Raw genomic sequence first — 23,779 nt, forward strand, 5'->3', positions numbered from 1 at the left:
GACTGCCTGGTTGTTTGCTTCCCTGTGCTGCCGTCAGATTATGATTCCTGGTTTATTAAAGTACTGCAGTAGCAAACTCAAACTTGTAGTAACTTTAACTCTATCTTACTTTTTATTCAACAGGCATTTAAGAACTGTTGTTCTGCTTACCAATGAGTGCCACACATGGCCTGTGCCCTCCAGATGAAATGCCCATCTCTGTAAACACAGATGGCTTCTGGGTTATCCTCCAATAAAGGACAGTCTTTGAACGTCTCATTGAAATCTGGGCTGTGGACCAGAACCACGTACATCACTTCCTGTGGGTGCAGAACAGTCTTGTACACCCGCATGATGGGCTCAGCTCCAGAGCAGAACTGGAGAAAGAAGACAGAATTTTAAGTGGATATGAAATAGTCAACCAAACTAATTTAATTCAAGAGGTTGTGTCTTACCATTATCAATAATTATACTACAAAATAGAAAAATATAAATGTAATAAACTGAATGTTGCAGTACCTCAAACGGTGACATCACAGGGTTGGTTGATGCTTCAGCTAGTAATTGAATACACGGGATATACCGGCGATTCATTGCAACTATAAAAAAGACTTAAAACATTAGGTTTGATGGAAGATGAAGCTGAAAGGACACTGAAGCGCCTAAATCACGTTTTTTTTTTTTTTTAGCTTTGAGCTTTGCTTACTGTGATTCCCCATTGCCACAACAGGCAGTCAGGTTATTTTCCGGTAACATCTCTCCCCTGCCATCCTGCAGGGTTTATTTCTGAAGTGTCCGTTAGTTACATGCCTCCGTTTGTTGACAAGGTAGGGCCGATCTTCGCGTAGCATGGATAGTCGAAACCCCAGCTCCAAAACTGCCTCTTCTCTCCTTCCTACGTCTCAAGTCACTCAGTAAATTTGCTCGAAAGCATAAGCAATGGTATTTAGACGCTTGAGAGGCCTTTCAGGTTCATCTTCCATCAAACCAAATTTCTTAAGTGTTTTATGGTTGTGAGGTATAGCTGGTTTGATCAATATATTCAACTGCTAGCTGAAGCATTAACCAGCACCATGATGTCACAGTTTGTAACAATACAACATGGCGATGCCCTGCCAAACAAGGGAAAACAACTGTACATGTTTTCTTTTACTTTTATATTTTTCACATTTGTGTATAATTATTGATAATAATACGGAACAATCTGCTAAATTAAGTTAGTTTGGTTGACAGTTTCATTTCAACTTTAATTTATTAATTTGTAGCCACACAGAAACGTTCAACCATTGTAGATAAATGAAAGGAACCAAGATGGAGGCTGTTGATGAAGTCCAAACCTACAGCAGAGGATCTGATGCAGAAAAAGAGTGGAAAGAAACCGGAAACAAATGGCTGCAAAATAGGGGGAATAGGCTGAGGGACCCATGAAAGATCAAATGTTTGACTTGTTGAAGGTTCTCACCTGTTTTCTATAGGCTATCAGCACCTCCTCCAGTGAGAAAGTGAAGCGGAACGAGCCTACCCGGGACGTCTCCTTGAAGGCTGGAGAGGTGGCAAACTTCCACAGGAATCTCTGCTGCTCAGGATCTCTCACCTCCCTCCGATTTGGGAAGGTCTCCTTCAGGAGCCTATCTTCAGCATCATTTATCTCTTCTGGTCCCACAGCCAGACTCCACCACATCAGGGATATTTTGGATTCTCCATCTGGATCCCTTAAGTCTTTTTCTGGAACCCTGAAGCCTCCATCCTTCCAGATCCCTTCAAGTCCACCTGCAGTGGTTTCATGTTTCAGACGATTCACATGAAATTCTGGTTTAGGATATTCTGGGATGTTTGTTTTGTGCAGGTATCTGTTCGTCTCGCCAGCCTTCTCCTTTTTCAAATCATCTAGCTTTAAATGTTTGGCTTTGATTTCAGTTTTTTTTTTTTCACTATTCATGATGCAATGCCCTGTGAAGTAGAATAAAGAGTAAATTTTATCTTTTCAGGCCAAAATGTTTGTGTGGGATATTCTTGGAAGTTTGTCTTTGTAAAGGTGTTTTTGTTCTTAAACTGCAAGGTTTCTCTTTTTTATGTAGATAGCTTAGTTTCAGGTTTCCATACAAGACAATTTCTATTGGTTAATGGTGCAAAGGGAGATAAACTGAATGGAGAAAAGGATGACAGTTTTTTTTTTATTTTGTCAGGTTCTACTTTCTCTGAAAGTTTCAGACAGGAACCAGTTGATAACCATGGCCTTTTCCTGCAGCTAGCTAACTATGTGCTTACATATACACACACGCCATCCTCAACAGCACCTTTTCCTTTCATGTCCACAGTATTACTCTGTCAGCTTACTGCCATCTTTGCAACATAAACCATCTCTGTCCTTCTCTTTAAAGTCACTCCAATGCTGTCTTTGTTTACTTCCCGCCTAGACTGCCCCCCCTCCCCCCAAAACAAAAAACTTGTCATAAACAACAACACGTCCAGAACTCAGCTGCTAGTTACACATATTCCCTCAAACCATCACATTACACCTGTCCTCCACCTGCTAAACTGGCTTCCCATTTCCCATCTTATAAACTGCAGAATAGTTCTTCTAACGTTCAAGACTCTCCACAACCTCTCTACCCCACATCAACCTCACCGTCAGATCCTGTTCTTCCATTTGTCGCACTGTTCCCTCTGACCGTCTACCATGGGGAGGACAGCTTTTAGCCACTCTGGAACTCACTCCCACCGGATCTACGCACCCATTCAAACAGCTCAATTGACGTTCTGAGTCAGACTTTGTTGCTTAAAAACACGTTAAAAACGCTTTGCCCCCCAACTTATCTCTAAAGCATTGAAGCATTTTGACTAGCGTGTGACCCAACATCCAAGCTTTGGCATTTAAGTGTTTTTGACAACCAGAACTGAAAAAAATAATGCAACCGCTTTTGGCATTTACTTAATCATATTTAGTTAATTTAACAAAATAGTTTTATGTCCTACCCTGCTAACATGAAACACTTGTGTTTAAGAAACTATGATTAAGTAAATGCCAAAAATGGTTGCACCATAAGACTTTGACTTTTGACTTTGTTCAAAAATCTGCCTAGTGCTACACATTCTCATCCTCATACTTTGGACCTTGTGCTGACATAAGACATTGAATGTGAAGATATAACAATATTTCTTTTAATGACCTTCTTGACCTACTTAATCAGACTACTTCTCCCCAAAAAGAAGGTATCACCTTAGCAGATCATTATCAGATAATGCATTTATAATTTTAAAGAACCTGTTTTACTTGTGTCTCCTTTGTATCACTGAACAATACTGCAGTGGACAAACATGTAGTTTATTCTCCTTTAAAAAATTAATGTTGCTAGTTCTCTGCGTACTGCCTTAGACAACATAGCCCTTTGAAGAAGAATAAACTTAAAAAATAGAGAGGTGGCTCCCTGGTTTAATGTAGAGCTGCATATTTTGAACCAAATTCAAGAAGCTGGAGAGAAATGGTGCTCTCCATGAAGTCATATCTAGTCTAGAAAAACAGTTTCCTGCTGAACCTTGGATAAAAAGAAAAGTAAAAAATGATGTCCATGGCTGTGGATACAATGTATTTCACCACCATCAGCTTAGGATTAAGGAGGATGAAGACCTGTTGTAGTAATAATGATTACTTTGGGGTCCTCTAACTTGAAACGCTACATGTTAGTTATGAATTAGTTAACATATAACTCTTCAGATTAATAAAAAGGTTCTTATAACTGTTTTTTGGTCGTCCTTACGGTGCGAGCTTGGTTATTGCATCATCATAGGCTTCAAGTACACAGCGTTATTAGGTGAAGCACAATCTGATGCACACTTACTACAACTTTTGGGACTGTTAAACAGGGCCGTGCAGAGACCACTAAAGGGGCAGGTGCTCAAAAAAAAAAAGGGCACATCTTATCACATTTTAGGACAGAATATTAACAAAGTCACATAGCTTTCAGAGTTTAATGAACAATGATAAATTACAAAATTGTGAGACATACAATCAAAGCTAAGGGAAATCTCTACATGGAACATAGAACTATGCATATGTAAAAAAATTATTAGTAATTTCTTTCTGCAGGTCTATTTTGTTATAGGAAAGTATTACAATATTCAAACCTGCAATTTAGCCAAATATGTAAATCAGAGCTGGACCACCAGACATATTTTGTCTTTACAGAATTAAACTGTTAAAAATGCATACAAGGGCACAATGCAACCTTTTAGTGTACTGTAATCCATAAAAAAGAATGTCTGCCTGGTTTGCTGTACTGACAGTGGAGATGGAGACGGTCCATTCAGAAAAGCAGAGCTGCTGCATCAAACTTTAACGTGGAACTGCAGAAAAAAAAGAACAAAAGCAAACATTTTATTAATGCATGTCACCATGAGAAAAGCCTACTCTGTTTGTGTCTTAGTGTATTTTGTAAGTACCTATATACATTTTCTTCAATCTTTCCTCTTCGTTTTTTCTTGTCAGTTTCTCTTTTCTTTTTTTCCTCATTGTCTCATCTTTTCTGTGTTGAGTGAAGGTCAATGTCTTATTTATTTCAGTCTCTTGCCTTTCTTTTTCCCCCAAACTAAATCCAAGATTATGATCCAAAAACTTATTTTCCGTCATGGTGATTTAACAGTTTAAAAACAAATTTCCAACTTTTAAGCATTTTTGCTATTTTTGTTCTCTTTTGTTCACAGCAGCAGTTTTCTGTTAGCCATGTCTTTAAAAATGTTAACCTCACTGTGAATGATTGGCACATCCTCCTCGATTGCCAACAAAAGAAGGTCTGACAACCGATCCTCCTTGCATAAGCTGCGCAGTTTTGTTTTCACCAGCTTCATACATTATATCTATCATATATCTATCATGGTAGTTCTGGATGAGTTCTCCTTCAAGATACATTTACCTAACGCTAGAATACATGAAATGTACATCATGCAGCAAAGGAAATTAGAAAATCAGACATATATCCATTATGGAGATGATAGGTTTTTGACGGGCGATGTGCCCCTACTGCATAAGTAATACTGAAGAATGTCCTACTATCATTAACGACACAGGGAAGCTTTTTAGTTATCTTGCTTTGCTAGCAAAGTCATTAGCTAGCAGCTAGCTCATAGCACAAGAACAACAGCCTAATGTCTGTATGATAAAAATACTGAATCGATAGATAAGAACAGCTTTTCCTCACCTGGCTGTCTCCTCCCGCTCAGTAGTTCTTCAGAGAAAGGCGCGCCGCGTCCTATACTTTCCTCCGTTTAAACCGCTACTCTTTGCTAAAGTAGAGAAATTATACAACGTTCAAAGTTTTCCATTGTTTGACAAGTAGCAAGCCTACTCCAGTATTTTCACCAAAAATTATGTTTTTTAATTCACAAAAAAACTGTTCTGTAATCATTACAGAACAGTTTTTTGTGAATTAAAAAACATAATTTTCAATGTAAAAGACTAAAAGCACAGAGTAAACAGTGTTTTAGATCAAACAATACTGCATCATCCATGGGGCTCATTTGGTTTCACTTACATGTCTATTCAGGTTGACATTGGAGAGGCGGTGCAGACTGAAGACATAGCCATCCGTCCGATCATGGTTGATCTTGCTTAGGGCCAAATGAGCAGCGGCCACAGTGTAATGTGGAATGTTCGCTACCTTTAGCTCCGCAGTTAGCCGCCTTATCTGACTGTGCGAGAGGCAAGTGCGTCATCACCGGTCAAAGGTCAAAGGTAACAATGTGACCGTAGGGCTTATTGTATTGTTTTTCTTGCCAAAAAAAAAGATAATAATAATAATTTCAGTACATGTGTCAAAAAAAAAAAAAAAAAAAAAAAAAAAAAAAAAAGGGACCAAAAGGGCACATTGGGATCATGGAGCAAAAGGGGCAGGTGCTCAAGCCCCCTTAGCCCCCCCTCTGCACGTGCCTGCTGTTAAAGTCCCTGTTTCCAACAGCTCAGGCAATATGAAGATTCATAAAGTATTAAGCATTTTTTTCCCCCTATATTTGTATAATTTTTTTTAGCTTTTGCTCAGAGGATTACTTAAGGCTTACTGACTTAAATACTTTGTTGACTCAAAGTATTTAGAGAGAAGCTATGTGTGTTTATTCTGTATATGTGTGCAGGTCTTTGTTGCAGAAAACCAGAGTTCAAATTTACTCAATCTGCTTCTCTATAAAACCACACCTCATCGGAAAACATTTCAGTTAGCCCTCAGGCTTTTCAGTTAGCCTTATCAGCTTTTTTCCCTGATAATTAAACCAGGGTAGTAAATCATAGGTATATTTGCAGACCTGAGTTGTTTTATTGGTTACAGTCTCTGGGAACCAAGACTGATCAGTTTCAGAGTCCAGCAAACTGTTTGTCTCTTTTGATGTCTTTTTGGTGGTTTGCTCTTTTGGTGGTACAGAGTAGGCCTACTATTTAGTATGAGTCATACTAAAAGATATTAATAAAGTATGGAAATGTCATAAATGTCATAAAATTAAAAGACTAAGGTTGTAATATTTGGTCAATCAGAATGAAAGGTTCTAATCTTTTAAAGTCTCTCAATAGCCTGAGGAAGATTTTTCAAACTCACCAAAAGACAAATTTTGCAAAAAGAAACCCTAAATCCAGGATAATCAGTCCCAAATCACATAAAGACTCAAGGTAACTTACAGCACGGAGGAAACTCTGGAGGTTAATCTGAAGAGCCAGAACCTGGAAGCAGCCTAAACAGACTAACCAGGCAGCGCTCCAGCAGCATCCTTTTAAAGAGTTTTCTAAACTGCTGATTCTAATCCCCAAGTCCCTCCTCCACCTCTTAAGTTTCACTTCTAAAGAAAAACGAAACTGAAAGATGTACCTCACACATGACAACAAAGTGGTTTAGACCGTGGAGGAATATACAGGGTGAGTGTGTGTGTGTATATATATATATATATATATATATATATATATATATATATATATATATATATATATATATATATATATATATATATATATATATATATATATATATATATATATATATATACGGGCGCAAAATACAAAAAGTCAACAAAACCCTATGGGTCATGTAAGTACAGGTGACTCAGCCACCACCCTGGTAGAGTTTCCTTAACTTTCATCTCAAAGTGTTACCCTTGGAACCACTACTTCACTGCTCAAATGACCATGGGCATTACCATTACCTTCACCTTTAAGGTTCACTCTAGTAGCTGTTGGCATTACTCCAATTTCTCATGTTCCTTTTTCCTGATGTTTCCATCATGTGGGATGGCTACATTGATCACTACGGCACTCCTCTGCTGCTGATCAATGATCACAATACAGTAAAACATCATTCTCACATTCAGGCACAGTACGTAGATTTGGGGCAGCAGTGGCGTCGGGTCATGGAGTTTGCCCTGCAATCAGAAGGTTGTCGGTTCAAGCCGACTTTCAGTGTTGTTGTGTCCTTGGGCAAGACACTTCACCCACATTAACTACTGATGTTGGTTAGTGGTGCTAGTGTATGGCAGCCTTGCTTCTGTCAGTGAGCCCCATTGTAGTTTACCACCATTAGCATGTGTGTGAATGGGTGACTGACTGAATGTAGTGTAAAGTGGTCAAGTCTCCTGACTTGAAAAAGTGCTATATAAGTACAGGCCATTTATTATTGATCACTACGGCCCTCCTCTGCTGCTGATCAATGATCACAATGTAGTAAAACCTCATTCTGACATTCAGTATAGAAATCATAATAATAAAAATACTTGTTGCACAAGGAGTGACTTGTATTTATTCTTTCATTTCAAATAGGATCGGGGTCTTCTCACACCCCTGTTCCTCGGCTGCAGCCTGGGGTGTTGGGCCTGGAGGAAGAGCAAGCCGCCTGGTCTGTGGTCTTGGGGAGGGGCTGCTGCGGGGCCAAGGTGGCCTGCCGGTGGCGGGGCCGTCACATCCCCAGAGAATGTTGGAGAGAGGGGCGTGGGAGGGCGCTCTGGTTGGATGACCTGTTCGGGGCGTGTGGGCCCCGATCCCAGGGGTGGTCTGGTCGGGGTGCGGGGTGGGGGGCTGGGCTCGAAGCAGGAATGAAATGGGCTGGTGTGGCGTGTCACCTCTCCCCTCCCCCCCATCCGGATTTCAGGTTCACTTATTGAGTCATCCGATAATCCCGGGACCAACCACCAGTGCCGCCGGGTCCTTGGCTCTGGGACTATTGGAGGTGAGTGTTAAGTGTGAATGTGTGTCCGTGTTTTTTATTTTTATTTTTTGTGGTGTGAGTGGGGGCACTAGGGTGGGAAGGCATTATTGAGACTGAGTTTTTTTTTTTTCTTTTTCTCTCCCAGGTTGGGGTCTGAACTGCCCCCTTTCCCAAGCACATTTCAAGTCACCGCCAAGTGCGGAGCCCATTCCCCCCATCCTGCTCTCCCTCCACTGAATGGCGCCTGGGCTCGCCGGTGCGCTGGTGGAGCTCGGGGTTTGGGGGTGGATGCCCGGGTGGCTGCTGGCCCATTCCTGGCGGCTTCTCCGGCTGGGGCTCCTGCCGGGGGTTGGGGTGTCCCGGGGGCCTCGGATCCCTGGGGCCCAGGACCGGGTTCACTTCAGAGTGGCTGGCTGCCGGCGGGGCCTGCGGTCTCGTTCCCGCGGACTCAGTTTTTCTTTTATGAACCTACATTTTTGAACGTAACAGGAAGAACTTTTACATTTATGAAGAAAGTTTCCTGAAAGAACATTTCATGGTGTTGGTTTATAAATTAATATTTAATGTTATGAGACACAGCTTCCTGGATCACCTCATCCAGTCCCGACGGCTCCGGCATTGCGGTGGCTGGGGGTCGGATTTCTTGGGCTGGCCCCTCCTTGGTGCCTTCGTGCTTGGGGTCCCTTTGGGTGTCTGGGGCTTTGGGTCTCCCGGCGCTGGACTCAGTGCTCTGGTGGGGCACCTCTTTGGCTCTCCACAACCACTATTGAGCATTTTCTCTATGGATAAACTTTACATGCACTAGTGCACCCTCACAAACAACTGCAGGTGCTTGGTTCCAGGTACTCAGAGATTCACTTCCAAACACAAATCCCACTCTCTTATCTTCAGGTAACACAGAGTACATGTCAGACTAAATAATACTACTTCAGTGATAGCATTTAGGTGTTACTATATAGAATATCTTGTACCATGTCTGTTGGCTGTGCTGTTCTTTTTACATTTCTTTGCAGGTGACGAAGCAGATTGAAAATGTCTTATCACTATCTCCCTTTTATCTCCTCTTTCTTTCATCTTTTCTCCATTCTTTTCTGTTTTTCCTCTTCTGTTCTACTTACATTGCAGTGTCCATATAATCTGTAAAACTCCCTGCATAGTTATAATATAAAAAAAAATTCCACTTTGACAGTTTTTTTGGCAATTCTTGATCGTTCATCTATAATTCAGTCAGCAGTACATGCTGTACTCTACACTGTAAGACGAGATGTTTCAGTGCCGTTTTAATCCACAAAATAAATAGAACAGAGTTTATCGTCGTTTTTTAGGATATGAGCGTACAGAAGATTTTTTTATCATTGTCTCTCTTTTATCTCCTCTTTCTTCCATCTTTTCTCCTTTTCCTTGTTTTTCCTTTTCTGTTCTACGTACATTGCAGTTTCTATATAATCTGTAATATTCCCACCATGAATTATAATAAAGCTATTTACATGCATAAATCAAGCGGAACAGCATTACAAAAGCAAAATCTGGTGGGCTCTTTTTGACATAAGACGATTATTCTTATTGCCACATCGCCACACAGGACACTGTAAAAAAAATAGAAGAAAAAAAAAGGATATGAGCGTCCGCAAGCAGGAACCTGGAAGCGAGCTTCAACTTCCCAGTTTGGAGGTAAATTTATCACTGGATTAAAGTTGACCCTAGCTGGTCCAGCATTTACTTTTGGCCTAAAAAGAAGAGCTGCAGAGGGAAGCTGACAAAAGAAACCAGCTGGATGTTTGAATCATCCTTTTATCACCATCTCAGATTATTAATGGTACAAAGTTAGCTTTCCCTCTGGTTATAAAAACAGTTTCTGCTGAAGCGTCTGTAAATGAAGACGGAGCTAAAAAGGAAATGAACCAGCATTTGTTGGAGCTGAGATCATGTGGCTTCCACTCATCAATGTTTGTATCCAGCTTCATGGAACGTCTGATGGATGCGAGCCGCTTCATCTTCTTCTGCTCCATCCCACTGGGTTCCTCAGACACTGAAGCCTCAACAGAGAAGCAGGTTTTTATTGAAGAAGTCTTGTGTTACCAGCATCTCCTTCACCTCAGACAGCAGATCCCAGACCTGCTGAACATCTCTGTGCCTTGGATTGTTATTAAGGACCTGAAATCTGTTCCCCACTTTCTGTAACAAAATCTCCATCTGGTCTCCATTCTTCTGCAGCTGGGTTTTAACATCTGGTTCCGCCTGGTCCTGGTGGGTGAAGAGGATCATGGTTCGGCTCCAAACGTTTTCCCCAAACATATCCTCCATCTGCTTCACTGTTTCTTCAACATTTGTGGTGAAGAATCCCAGTCTGACAACCAGCAGGACGGCGTGGGGAGCAGGACTCCACAGGTTGATGCATCTGAAGATCTCCTTCTTCAGATCAGGGTTAGACCTTCCAGAGAGCCCTGGGGTGTCGATGATGGTCACCTCCCTGTTGAAGATGGTCCCTCGCTGCAGACAGCACTGGCTTACACCTGAGGACAGAGAACAAGCTTTGATACCTGAACATTGACCCAGTCAACCTCTGACCTTAAGATGTGCAACAACAGTTAGAAGGAACCTCTGGGCCCACAGTTTCCTCTTTGCATTTCCAGTCAGCCCGGATTAAGAGGAAGTGTTAGGTTTATTGAAGACAGTTAATGTGTGTACATATGAAACATTGAAGACATGCCTCCAGCCAGAAGGTCATCACAGGGTCATTCTGTCTTATGACCTGCCTCCAGCTGATTGGTCATTACAGGCTCATTCTGTCTTATGACCTGCCTCCAGCTGATTGGTCATTACAGGGTCATTCTGTCTTATGACCTGCCTCCAGCTGATTGGTCATTACAGGGTCATTCCTATCTTAAGACCCACCCCATCCTGTTGTGATCTGCTAATAAAAAGGCTTCTGCTGAGGAAAGCCACCCGAGAGCAGATGTGGCTGAACGTGGCTCTCTCCCTCTGCAGAGGCCAAAAATCCCTATTCTGTGCGGACTCGGTTTCTCTTTTATGAACCTACATTTTTTGAACGTAACAGGAAGAACTTTTACATTTATAAAGAAAGTTTCCTGAAAGAACATTTCATGGTGTTGGTTTATAAATTAATATTTAATGTTATGAGACACAGCTTCCTGGATCACCTCATCCAGTTCTGTTAGTGTAAACATCATAATCTACACCAGCTTCTGATTCAGCTCCTCTTGGAATCGAAGTCCAGATATGAGGAGCTACAGTAGAAAGTGTGGTTGGACACCTGGTCCTGTGGAGGGGATGGTGGTTACCAGTGCATGGGGCATGTCATGGTAAGTTAAGGGAAAGATAAACAGACCTAGTGTTCCGGTGGACCCAAAGCCATTAACTGGTGTTGATGTGGGAGTTTGTGTGGGTTACCTGAGGGAGGAATAAAGGCTGTTCTGCTGGTGCTGAAGGCGGTTCTTCCCAGTATGGTGTTCCCACTGGAGCTCTTCCCCACTGCAGGCCACCCAACAAGAACCAGCTGGATATCTGTGACTGGACCACAGAGTGGACAATTAATTTAGAACTTCTGTTTGAAACTGGAGGGAAATTAGATTAATATTCAATTTTTTATATTACTTTTATTTTACCTGCACTGCAAAAAATAGAAATCTAAATAAGTCATTTTTTCTTAAAATAAGTGAATTTTTTCTTCAATTGAGGAGGTAAGTGAGACACCTTGCCAATAGAACAAGAAAACTGTCTGGCATTGTATTGTCTTTTCTCAAGTGAATATTATCTAGTTATCTTATTTTTAGAGTAAAAATACCAATTCAGTTGGCAAATCATCTCATTTATCTTCTCAAATTAAGGGTAAATAGACTTAATTTAGGACATTTTTACTTTTTGTAGATCCTAACTGGACAAGGTTCAACATTGTCATGCCAGAAGAAGCAACACAGCTAACAACCAAGAATAAACTGTATGCATGTCAACATGTGCATGAGTCTATGATGGAGCTTGTGTTCAAAACATGGACTCAATGGTCAAAGTCTGAGTTTGTTCTAAGTTCCTGACATTTTGAACAACCAAAGGAACTAAGGGCAAAGGTGATTAACTTTTAGTAGAAGTAAATCTAATAAGCTGATTTGAACTGTTTTTATGATTGAGGGATGACAGGAGCGGTGGACTCTTGGTAAAAACTGTTTTTTCAATGAGGAGAAACCAGTGATGGAGCCGATGTGCGTTCAAATGCCATCGACCCAGGAGATTATAGCCATCGCAGTGATGAGTCTGAAATGGGTCATTATTGATTAAACTGGTGCCTGAATGCTAAAGACTGACCAGTTTTTTTAGGACAGTGTTAGAGGCCATTTTGTAAAGAATATTTCCACAATTAAGAATAGGCAGTAATGTCATCTTCACCAGGGTGCTTTTTGTGGGATGTGAATTTACTGCGGAAAGGAAATTATACCTTTGCTTTGATCTTTGCTTGCATTTAATCAATTTGCTTTATGAGGAGACGAGTAATGCCAGATACCTAAGTATTTGCACGTGGTGGCAAAGTCCAAAGCTGTATCACTGGGACAGGTCATTGTGGGATAATCAGTGTGAAAATGTTCCTCCTAAATAAAATAAGGTATTTTATTATATATATGACGTATTTGTAGTATTGAGATGAAATGGAAGCTTATTAAATACTTATTCAACAGATGTAGTGCTGATGATGATGAAGGATAGAAGCCACATTTTCCATGGAAGGATTTACATATAAGATAGTATCATCAGCATAAAAGCAGATTTGAAAGCCATGATCGGTTTTAACTGTTTCATTTATGTAAATGGAAAAAAGGGCCAGCCTGAGGATGGAGCCCTGTGGCACCTCCTAGGAGACTCTGATGCTACATTTTCCACCATCATCTGCTGCACACTGTTAGAAAGGCAGCCTGAAGACAGACTAATACTGGAAAGGCTTTTAAAAAGGATCTCATGAATGACAGTGTCAAAGCTGTTTATAAGATCAACACAGGTGGCATTAAAGAGCTGCTTATTGTCTGTTGCTATTACGACCTCATCTAAAATCTTTACTTTATCATCAGCTCGAAATCCAGAGTCTGTATCAAAGCCACCTTAAAAAAGAGGAAAAACAGGAGGAAGGTTGGAGACGCATAAAGACATTTTGTACCTAGAGCAGCTATGTGAGCAGAGGCTTTCGAAAAATTTGAGTATAGGTCAACAGAACTGGCAGATTTATTAATGTTTGATTACTGAGCTTTCCCTTAACCTCTAAGAAAAAAAGTGAAAGAAAAACTAGAATCGCTAATTGGAGAATGTCTAGGATCTAGATTAATTAAGTCTGCTGGCAGAACATCAGTGGCTGGGTTTGGAAATGCTTGGGAGTCATTCACAAAGTGGTTTTTCAGAATTTTAAATGGAAAAGCCCCAATAAATCATGAATATTGTTGGGATCTGGAGGTCTGTCCACCTTCCTCCAGCTGAGGGCGCCCTAGGTCTCCTGGAGCTGAGCTGACGACCACACCTGCAACTCATTAGTCATCAGGAGACCAGCAAATAAGCAGCGGCAGGACTACACTCCAGCGCCAGAGTGTTAAGCCAGTTATGGTTAACGAAGCCTGGCCAACCAGCTTGCCTGATTCTCTGACTCCCCTGAAACCAGAACCTGAACCTAATCAGTTTTTGTCTTCTCTGCTTCTTAGGAAGAAACCCGACTGAACCCTGGAACTCTGGAAGAGTTTCTCTGCTGAAATCTGCCTGCCGGCTCTCAGGAGCTCATCTGAAGAATCTAACTGTCTAAACCTGCCTTCCCGCCCTCAAGAAGAGGATCGGAAGAAACTCTGGACCTGAACACTGATAAGTCTGAAGTCGAGCCCTTCCGTTGCTTAGCCCTCTGCCACCTTCTAGCCTCTGGTCCCACCTGGTTCCCTCCCTCTGCTGCTAAACCTGAATCACGTCACAGGTACAAACCTGCACAATTCCTCTGACAAAGATCTACAGCATCCTGGCTAACCTAACTGTCCCTCTCTACAGAGAACCCTGTGTGACCAGTCCCGGATCTGTTTTCCAGCATCTATCAAATAACATTGTGTTTGTTTTAATAAACAGCCAAACTTTTCATCTGCCTCCGTTGTGTTCTGCATGTGGGTTAGAAATCTGAATCCCATCATGACAGATATGAGTCACTGACTTAAATCAAGGTTTCCTTAGATAGAAAAAAAAACTTTAAACCAATCTGTTTAGATGAATACATAATTTAGTGTCAGATTAATAATGAACTCAAAATATGTTTTTTCTGAGTCTGTTGTAAGCTCCCTGTGTTGTTTATTATTATTGTCATTTAGGTCTTTCCATACTGTTCCTTCCTTTGTACTGGTTTCTCGGTTCGTTCATGTTTACCTTTGGTTTAGATGTATTAAATCTTACTTTAGGTTGAGTTTTTTGGTGTTGGTTGAGTTTGAATTCTTCTCGTCTACCTTTCAACCTCTCCTGGAGGGAGCTCTCCTTCTCCAGAGGACCGCTCCAGTCCGGCCACAGACTCTTCACTGCCATTTTAGCGTCAGAAAATCCGATTTCTGCCATATTCTTTGGAACGTAATTAATGTCTTCCAGATGGCAGTACTTCAGATTTTTTCTCAGTTGATCAGCTTCAAACTTCAGCACCTGCAGAAGGAAAAACTACAACTTTAGCAGTGTTTAAAATCTGTGCTTGTTCTCTGATGCTGCTTCCTAGAGATGTAAATATGTTGGATTCCATAATCTTATTTTATGAAACTACTGATCAGTCATTGTTTGAATGTCTAAATCCCGCTGAGGCAGAATTAAGATCCATTTAGATGAAGGATCAACCGTCTTCTCCATATGGAAAAACTACAGCCTGTTGGTATAGATGATGATAATAACTTTGTTAGTACCAGATAATATTACCGAATCTTTCAATTCAATATATTGAGTGAACCACAGAGCCAAAGAGTCTCTGGTAATCTGGAACTGCAGCTTGCCGGCCGCTGATCTAACTTATAAAAACTGATCCTATCTCAATATGGCTGAAGCTAAAGGTAGAATTCCTCCATGTTAAAGTTCAAGTAAAACTGCAAAGGTTAAAAATAAATTGATTCAAGGTGTCCTTCAGTTATGGTTCTGCGCTAACGGATATTATAACATCAAATTAATTCAGCATCATGTCTTCTGGACAGGGGCAATCTCTAACAAGGATACTGGACCTGTTATCAGGGATATGTACAGTGGATATGTACTCCACTCCCCGCTCTGATTGGTCAATGATCACACCTGCACACTGGTCCCGTTCACTTTCATCAACACTCATTCCTTCCACTTGTCTTCTAGTTTTTTAATCAAATTCAACTAGTTGATGGGGCCAGATAATTGAAAACCATTGGAATGTAAATGTCCAGCGTTCCTTTTCTGATTTATTGTCTGTTTCTGATCCAGTTTCTGATTTTCTCGCCTTTGCCATGCCCCTTTGCCACGCCCGTTCCTGACCTTACTGTGTTTTTCAGATTTTTGGACATCTACTACATTTCGGCCTCTTCGCCACCGCCTCTCGCCTAGTCCTATGACCTGTGAGCCTTATTCTCCCTCCAGGGGTCTGACCCCATTCTGTGCCACGACTCCAGATTCTTGCCATCCCCTCTCCCTGCCTCTGTTCTCTCAGCTCTGATCCTTTTTCTGTCCCCTGACCAACTACCTCTGTCTCTACACAAGAAAACCAAAATGGAGAATCTTCTTTAGAGCAAGTCTCTGCATTACTCCTTTCATTTATCTCATTCAAGCACCATGACATTTGCTCTTGGAGTTGTTGTAGGTTAATTTTTATTTTATTTTCTGTTACTGCTCACCATATTCACTCACTGGCCACTTTATTAGGTACGCCATGCTAGTAACGGGTTGGACCCCCTATTGCCTTCAGAACTGCTTCAATTCTTGGTGGCATAGATTCAACAAGGTGCTGGAAGCATTCCTCAGGGAGTTTGGTCCATATTGACATGATGGCATCACACAGTTGCCGCAGATTTGTCGGCTGCACATCCATGATGCGAATCTCCCGTTCCACCACATCCCAAAGATGCTCTATTGGATTGAGATCTGGTGACTGTGGAGGCCATTTGAGTACAGTGAACTCATTGTCATGTTCAAGAAACCAGTCTGAGATGATTCCAGCTTTATGACATGGCGCATTATCCTGCTGAAAGTAGCTATCAGAAGTTGGGTACATTTTGGTCATAAAGGGATGGACATGGTCAGCAACAATACTCAGGTTGGCTGTGGCGTTGCAACGATGCTCAATTGGTACCAAGGGGCCCAAAGAGTGCCAAGAAAATATTCCCCACACCATGACACCACCACCACCAGCCTGAACCGTTGATACAAGGCAGGATGGATCCATGCTTTCATGTTGTAGACGCCAAATTCTGACCCCACCATCTGAATGTCGCAGCAGAAATCGAGACTCATCAGACCAGGCAACGTTTTTCCAATCTTCTATTGTCCAATTTCGATGAGCTTGTGCAAATTGTAGCCTCAGTTTCCTGTTCTTAGCTGAAAGGAGTGGCAGCCGGTGTGGTCTTCTGCTGCTGTAGCCCATCTGCCTCAAAGTTCGACGTACTGTGCGTTCAGAGATGCTCTTCTGCCCACCTTGGTTGTAACGGGTGGTTATTTGAGTCACTGTTGCCCTTCTTTCAGCTCGAACCAGTCTGGCCATTCTCCTCTGACCTCTGGCATCAACAAGGCATTTCCGCCCACAGAACTGCCGCTCACTGGATGTTTTTTCTTTTTCGGACCATTCTCTGTAAACCCTCGAGATGGTTGTGCGTGAAAATCCCAGTAGATCAGCAGTTTCTGAAATACTCAGACCAGCCCTTCTGGCACCAACAATCATGCCACGTTCAAAGTCACTCAAATCACCCTTCTTCCCCATACTGATGCTTGGTTTGAACTGTAGGAGATTGTCTTGACATGTCTACATGCCTAAATGCACTGAGTTGCCGCCATGTGATTGGCTGCTTAGAAATTAAGTGTTAACGAGCAGTTGGACAGGTGTACCTAATAAAGTGGCCGGTGAGTGTAGGTCTGCTCATGTCCTGCATTTTATATGAAACTTTGCAGGAGTGCTTCAATTGAACTCCATCTACTGTTTTCCATTACTTTATTTGGGTGAAGTGTTGATTTCTGCCTTAAATATAAGAACAAATAATTCATTATTGAAGTCTGAAACTGAGTAAATTATTGTTTTCATTGATACCTACAGCTAAGTGCAAAATTTTTATCAAACTTATGGGTCTCCGACTAGACACACCTTTGCAGCAGTGATATCCATGATAGGCTTTCATACAGGAGCCTTTTAAATGTTTTTACTATTATACAAATCAGCAAAGCTCAGGGAATCTTATCAGCACTGGGAGTGTGCTCTCGGGTCATAAAGTGATGTGTGGACAGAACATTAACATAATTGAATAACTAGTAACACAGTAAAATTAAATCACCTAGATATAATAAGACATAATTATGGTATAATTAGTCTCTCCTAGCTCAGATATCTGGGGAGTATCAGTGCTCCAACGTTTACTGGCTTGTGTAACAGGATACACCTTCTATGATGTTTTCCTGTTAGTACTGCAGACCAGGGTTAGCTCAATAAACTTGCCATGGAGCAGATTTGGTTCATGGAGTATGTAGCAGTGGTGGGTTGATCCAGGATCCTGCCTTTTTCGGAAACAAATACTCAGCATATGCTTTTACTTACTCAAGAACTTACTCTGAGTTTTCAATAAGCCCACTGAAATGGACTGAAGATCAGTTAAAGTACTTGGAGACTATTGTACCTGTGTTTTTCCAACATGCAGTGCAATAGCAGCATGGTTCCAGACGTAATGCAGATTCTCAGCTGCAGCACAGACCTCCAGCTGCTGGCTGTCATGTCTGCAGAACAGCTCCCACCTGAAAGAAGGAAGAGGCTCAGTAAACACTGGACTGCCTATAGCCACTGTGAAAACAAACTACCCTGTTATCATCCAACACTGGTTCTCTATACAGACCCAATAAACATGACGGTTGTAATTTCCCCATCCAAAGCACATAAAGTTCACTGTTATGCACAGACAAAGATTGTCCCCTAGAGACCATCTTATTCGCCAAATTCAGCCCAACGTCAGAGCGGGAAGTTAAGAGAAATTACAAAAAGCCCAGAATCTCTGTTAGAAGAACACATTATAGGAAGAAAGCTCTCTGGCCGGGAAATGAATCCAAGACATTCTACTATTCCTGAGTCACATTACATAGAGAAAAACTGTAATTGAAGCAGGCTGTGCTTTCTTTTTTGCCAAAACTGTTACTATTCTTTAAAAATAAAAGAACCTTCCAGCAATCTTCTTTCTTTATCTAATGATATTTAATCATTATCTAATGATTTGTGATGTCATTAAAACTGAAATATCCCAAACTTCGCTGCTCTTACCAATGTGTCTCACACATGGCCTCTGGTCTCCAGATAAAATGGCCATCCCTGTAAGCGCAGATGCCATCTGGGTCATTGGTGAGCAAAGGGTAGCGGGAGAAGTTCTGGTTAGCTGGACTGTGGACCAGAACGACATGCATCACCTCTTGTTTGTATAGAACTGTCCTGTAAACTCGCATTATGGGCTCAGAACCGGAGCAAAACTGCAAAGAAAACCACAAGCTGGTAAACATTTCCAGAAATAAATTATGAATAATCTGATTCATTGTGAATTTAGGTTCTATATGAGAAAATTATTGGAATATTTGTTGTAACAATTTCCAGGAGATCTTCAAAGATGAAATCAAAATTTAAAATGAGTTGTAAAGTGTGACTGGACAACAGAGAGGTGGATGTTCTAAACTTCCGAATGAACGAGTAGTGCTTTTGTTTTGATTAACAGCAAGTGTCTTTTGAATTACACAACCAGCCTAACATCCAGAATTGATTGATTGATTGATTGATTGATTGATTGATTGATTGATTGATTGATTGATTGATTGATTGATTGTCCTTATTGATCTCACATCTCAATAGTCAAAGAAGAAGAATGTGCCAAAGGAAGAAAAAGGTGCATGGGATATATACAGTATATACATTGTGTCCACATATAACAGCTTTATTTATTTTTTTATAGTAGGTTCTTTCTACAGGGTTAATGCACCGCTTGTTTACATTATATAGATGGATATTTATATATATAGCCATTGCACTGGGTGCTTCCTCAGGAGGCTTTTACCGCCAGTCTGGCTCTATAAGTTCTGAAACTCAGAGAAAAATGTTGCAAACGGTCAGTTTTGCAGCAATTTGGTTCTGAAGTGCTCCAAGGTACCGGCTCCACTATGCAGGGCATGTCAGAAGCAGGATCACCTAATTTTGCAACAAACCCAAGTTTTTGATTTCTGACTTCAACTAAGGAGATGTGGATTTATTTTAAGGTTATCTGCTATTTAGTGGGCTGCTCAGTGATGCAGTGGGTAGCACTGCAGCAAGAAGGTTCTGGGTTCGATTCCCGCCCCAGAGTCTTTCTGCATGGAGTGTGCATGTTCTCCCTGAGCATACGTGGGTTCTTTCAGGGTACTCCGGCTTCCTCCCACAGTCCAAAAACATGACTGTTAATCTGCTTCTCTACAGTCCCCTTAGGTGTGAGTGTGTGTGTGAATGGTTGTTTGTCATCTTTTTCTCTGCCTCTCGCCCATTGACTGCTAGAGATAGGTACCAGCACCCCTCGCGACTCCACTTGGGATAAGTGTGTAAGAAAATGGATGGATGGATGGATGGATGGATGGATGGATGGATGCTATTTAGTGGTCATCTGCAGATGAACTGGTAGAACTGGAAGCTGGTGGAGAACTAAAAGGGTCCCAATGGTCAGGATGTACCCAACCCTGATCAAATCTCAAAGACCTCGGAGATGTTGGTTGACTTGAGGAGGTCTGGCACCGCTAAGCAAACATTAAAGCTGGACAGAACCAACCTGATCTCCTCTCATAGTAAAAGGTTTTTGCAATGTCCTGCTGTTTAGATATGACAGAACCTTTCCTACCCAAACATGAAGGTACCTTCGAAATCCAAATATTAATTTTTACTCTCTTGAACTTTGATCAGCAGATTCGGTAAAACTTGAATCCCCTGGTTTGAGCCGTTGAAGGTTCTCACCTGTTCTCTGTAGGCCGTCAGCACCTCCTCCAGTGAGAAGGTGAAGCGGTACCAGCCCAGCCGGGACGTCTCCTTGAAGGCTGGAGAGGTGGCAAACCTCCACAGGAAGCTCTGCTGCTCAGGATCTTCCACCTCCATCCTGTCTGGGAAGGTCTTCTCCAGGAGCCTCATCTCAGCATCCTTCAGCTCCTCTGGTCCCACAGTCAGACTCCACCAAACCAGGGATCCCCCATATGGATCCCTGAAGCCTCCATCCTTCCTGATCCCACGTAACCCTGATCCTGTAGTGTCATGCTTCAGAAGACTCACATGGAACTCTGGTTTAGGATATTCTGGGATGTTTTCCATTTGGAGGTATCCGTTTTCCAAACCAAACCTTTCAGCTTCAACCTTCAGATCTTTTATGTTCAGTTGTCGTTTTTCGACAAAGTGTTCCATGTATCCTCTCCGGTTCATCTGTGCCCTCATCCTCCAGGACTACCAAATGTGAGTCAAGTGGGATTGCTTGAGTTAAAATATTTCGGACAGAACAGATCTCTTTTGGATGACAGCCTCACATGGAGTTCTGCTCTTATCTGAAGGATAAAATAAAAAGGAGCGTGTGAATCTCCACTCTGTGGCTTATCATTAACAACAGTGGCACTCCCTCAGAGACAAATATTGACCTAGTCCAACCTTATATAACACAGAGGTTCTCCTGAATGTTAGAACTGGTTTGATAAACTTTGGCTTCTTTTAAACTTGCTCTCAGTCTAGTCCTTTTACTGGATCCTCCTCAGAGAAGCTTCTTGGACAGAACATAAAAGTCAAAATAGAGAAAAGTGCTGACTCATCTCACGCTGAACAGGAATTTATGACGGATCGCATGATGGGAAGATTAGTTTCAGTTTCAGACTTGAATTAATTCTGTTCTGATATTTTAGTTGGCTGCTGCTGGTTTCTGTGATCCGGCCATTTGTAAGTTGCCTATTTTAGGAAATCCCTATGTCACAGGAAAAACGTTTTCCAGTTGCAGGAAAATAAAAGATTTCAGGTCTCAACTCTTTGGAATAAAGATATCCGTTTAATTCCTTGAAATCTTGACATCAACATGCAGATATTGGAGCTTCACAAAACTACATTGTGTTGGACATCTGAATTAAGATCTTCCAACTTCAGACCAACAACTTTTATCATAACAGTTTGTTCACAATAAACTTGAAACCTGCTTCTGCTCGCCTGACAGCTCACCACAGGTCTTTAGTCTGATTTCCAGCTGCTCCTGTCTGAATGTCGCCTCAACTTACGTGAAGCTCAGTGGAAAGCTTTCCAGTTCTAACAATCAGGAGAACCTCTGGGTTAGCTTTCCTGTTATAAATTGTAATCTTACTCAGATCAAAGAAGTTACTTAGAATTACAGAAGGCAGCTGCATACCCCCGGGCTCACGTCTTGGGAAGTGGCCCGGATAAACAGTTAAGTAGGGTGACCAAACGTCCGTATTTCACGTCCTGTCCCGGGCATCCCGGGTTTTTTTTTGAAAGTGAGGAAATGTCCTGATTTTTTAAGTTACCTTAATTGGACCATTAAATTTACAGGCACTAGGGCACTGCGCACGACGCTGCGTGTGATCCCTGAGCCGCCTCAGTGCGGGCATTCCTGTTCTTAATCAGAGGCTCTGTACGAAAACCTGGGCTGCATCCTCCAAGGACGCGGTCTACCTAGACTGGATCCTTCGAAGTCCTTGAAAAAAAGGAGGCCGGAAGAGTTTTGGCTGTAAATTCGAACAGGACTACCCTTCGGCGGGTTTGAATACCGAGGTTTTCAAAACTGTTTGTTTATTTATTTATTTTTTAAAAAGTTGAAGTGAACAAAGACTACACTCACAAGAATCCAGAGTGGAATAAAGGTTCCAACCACCGGTAGCAGGAACAAATAAAATCAAATGTAATGATAGAAACCTTAGTCAGTTAAATAACCTGCTGCTGTCATTCTGCACATCTCTGATGTTGCTGCTATTTTCAAATATCCATTCCTGTAAAAATGTCCATAGCTGCATATTGGTTGTTTATTCTCCAGTTTTATATTGTTAAAACACTTTACAGAATTGTATTTTTTATATTTTAACTCTTCCCTATTATGTTATTCTTATACATTTTTCTGAGGTCCACATTTGTTTGACCATTTTTAATCATCTTTCTGCTGCTGTAAATTTGCCCATTGTGGGACAATAAAGGGATTTTCTATTCTATAAAAGGGGTAGAAATATATAAGTAAATCTACACTATGTATGTACAAAATATATCTGCAAAATCTCTAATATTCAACAACAAAAAATACTTAGTTAAGCATATTGTGCAAAACAGCAATAAAAAACTAAACTCCTATCAGATTTATAGTTCCCACCCTGCAGATCTATTAGAATCTCTCCTTAAATTACAGCCAAACCCATTTACACAATAACAGATAAAAACCTTTAGATAAACCAAACATTACCGCCTCATATCTGACTCTATAACCATTAAAACAACTATTTTCATTCATTTCAGACGGAACTATTCACAGACTTGTATTATATTAAACTGAACTTCCAATTTTCACCACTGTTCTGCGCCAAGTAACATTTCCTCTGATCACGGAGCAAATCCCGATGATGAGACATTATTTCTTTCAATGTGCTATTTATTCATTACAGGAATTGTTAAGCATTTTTAATAAATAAATTTTGAATAAAATTATTGTTTGTTATTGGAGTTACTGCTGTTGACTTTTACTGAAAAGCATTTTTAATAAATCAACTGTAAATATAATGTTATTGTAGGATTACGTAGGCCTATGTTAAGTGAGTGCATGCCACAGACATCTCTATGCATGGGAACAGAGACCTGAATGACTGATTGTAGTAATAATGATTACTTTGGGGTCCTCTAACTTGAAACTCTACATGTTAGTTATGTATTAGTTAACATATAACTCTTCAGATTAATAAAAAGGTTCTTATAACGGTTTTTTGGTCGTCCTTACGGTGCGAGCTTGGTTATTGCATCATCATAGGCTTCAAGTACACAGCGTTATTAGAGGAAGGCCAATCTGATGCAAACTTACTACAGCTTTTGCTCAGAGGATTACTTAGCGCTTAGTGACTTAAATACTTTGTTGACTCAAGTATTTAGAGAGAAGCTGTGTGTTTATTCTGTATATGTGTGCAGGTCTTTGTTGGAGAAAACCAGAGTTAAAATTTACTCAATCTGCTTCTCTATAAAACCACACCTCAGTGTTGCAGTACTCGAGATTGATCTTGGTCTCGAGACCATTTTTTGATGGTCTAGTCTCGGACTTGACCGCATTTGGTCTCGGTCTTGTCTCGGTCTCGGGCGCTGAGGACTTGGCATTTTATTTCAAGACCACAACTGTGGAAATAACGCTAATCTTCAGAATATTATCAGTTTCTTTAAGATCTTTCTTTTTATTGGATGCTTGGATTCAAAT

At 41.1% G+C, this 23,779-nt stretch overlaps 2 protein-coding genes across 2 annotated transcripts; both read right to left on the bottom strand.

Moving 5' to 3' along the window:
- Positions 1–146: 146 nt before the first annotated feature.
- Positions 147–6,777, bottom strand: LOC119779025. Its single transcript, XM_038278526.1, has 3 exons — positions 6,638–6,777; positions 1,442–1,929; positions 147–356 (listed from the first exon to the last, which is right to left on the bottom strand). Exons 2-3 carry the CDS (start codon positions 1,916–1,918, stop codon positions 147–149), a joined length of 687 nt encoding a protein of 228 aa, XP_038134454.1. The 5' UTR covers positions 1,919–1,929; positions 6,638–6,777.
- A 1,559-nt stretch (positions 6,778–8,336) lies between these two features.
- On the bottom strand, positions 8,337–20,783 carry LOC119779026. Its single transcript, XM_038278527.1, has 6 exons — positions 20,314–20,783; positions 18,616–18,818; positions 17,984–18,098; positions 11,562–11,681; positions 10,230–10,640; positions 8,337–8,618 (listed from the first exon to the last, which is right to left on the bottom strand). Exons 1-6 carry the CDS (start codon positions 20,779–20,781, stop codon positions 8,337–8,339), a joined length of 1,599 nt encoding a protein of 532 aa, XP_038134455.1. The 5' UTR covers positions 20,782–20,783.
- Positions 20,784–23,779: the final 2,996 nt, after the last annotated feature.

The sequence above is a fragment of the Cyprinodon tularosa genome, unplaced genomic scaffold (assembly GCF_016077235.1).
Source record: "Cyprinodon tularosa strain WSP-4 unplaced genomic scaffold, ASM1607723v1 ctg1412, whole genome shotgun sequence".
Lineage (NCBI taxonomy): Eukaryota > Metazoa > Chordata > Actinopteri > Cyprinodontiformes > Cyprinodontidae > Cyprinodon > Cyprinodon tularosa.

Coding starts and splice junctions, on each gene's coding strand:
- LOC119779025 (XM_038278526.1), bottom strand. CDS start 1,918: ATGAATAGTGAAAAAAAAAAAACTGAAATCAAAGCCAAACATTTAAAG. Junction 357..1,441: donor TGATAGCCTATAGAAAACAG/GTGAGAACCTTC, acceptor TTCTTTCTCCAG/TTCTGCTCTGGAGCTGAGCC.
- LOC119779026 (XM_038278527.1), bottom strand. CDS start 20,781: ATGAGGGCACAGATGAACCGGAGAGGATACATGGAACACTTTGTCGAA. Junction 18,099..18,615: donor GCCATGTGTGAGACACATTG/GTAAGAGCAGCG, acceptor TCCTTCTTTCAG/GTGGGAGCTGTTCTGCAGAC. Junction 10,641..11,561: donor AGCCTTTATTCCTCCCTCAG/GTAACCCACACA, acceptor TGCTGTCTGCAG/CGAGGGACCATCTTCAACAG.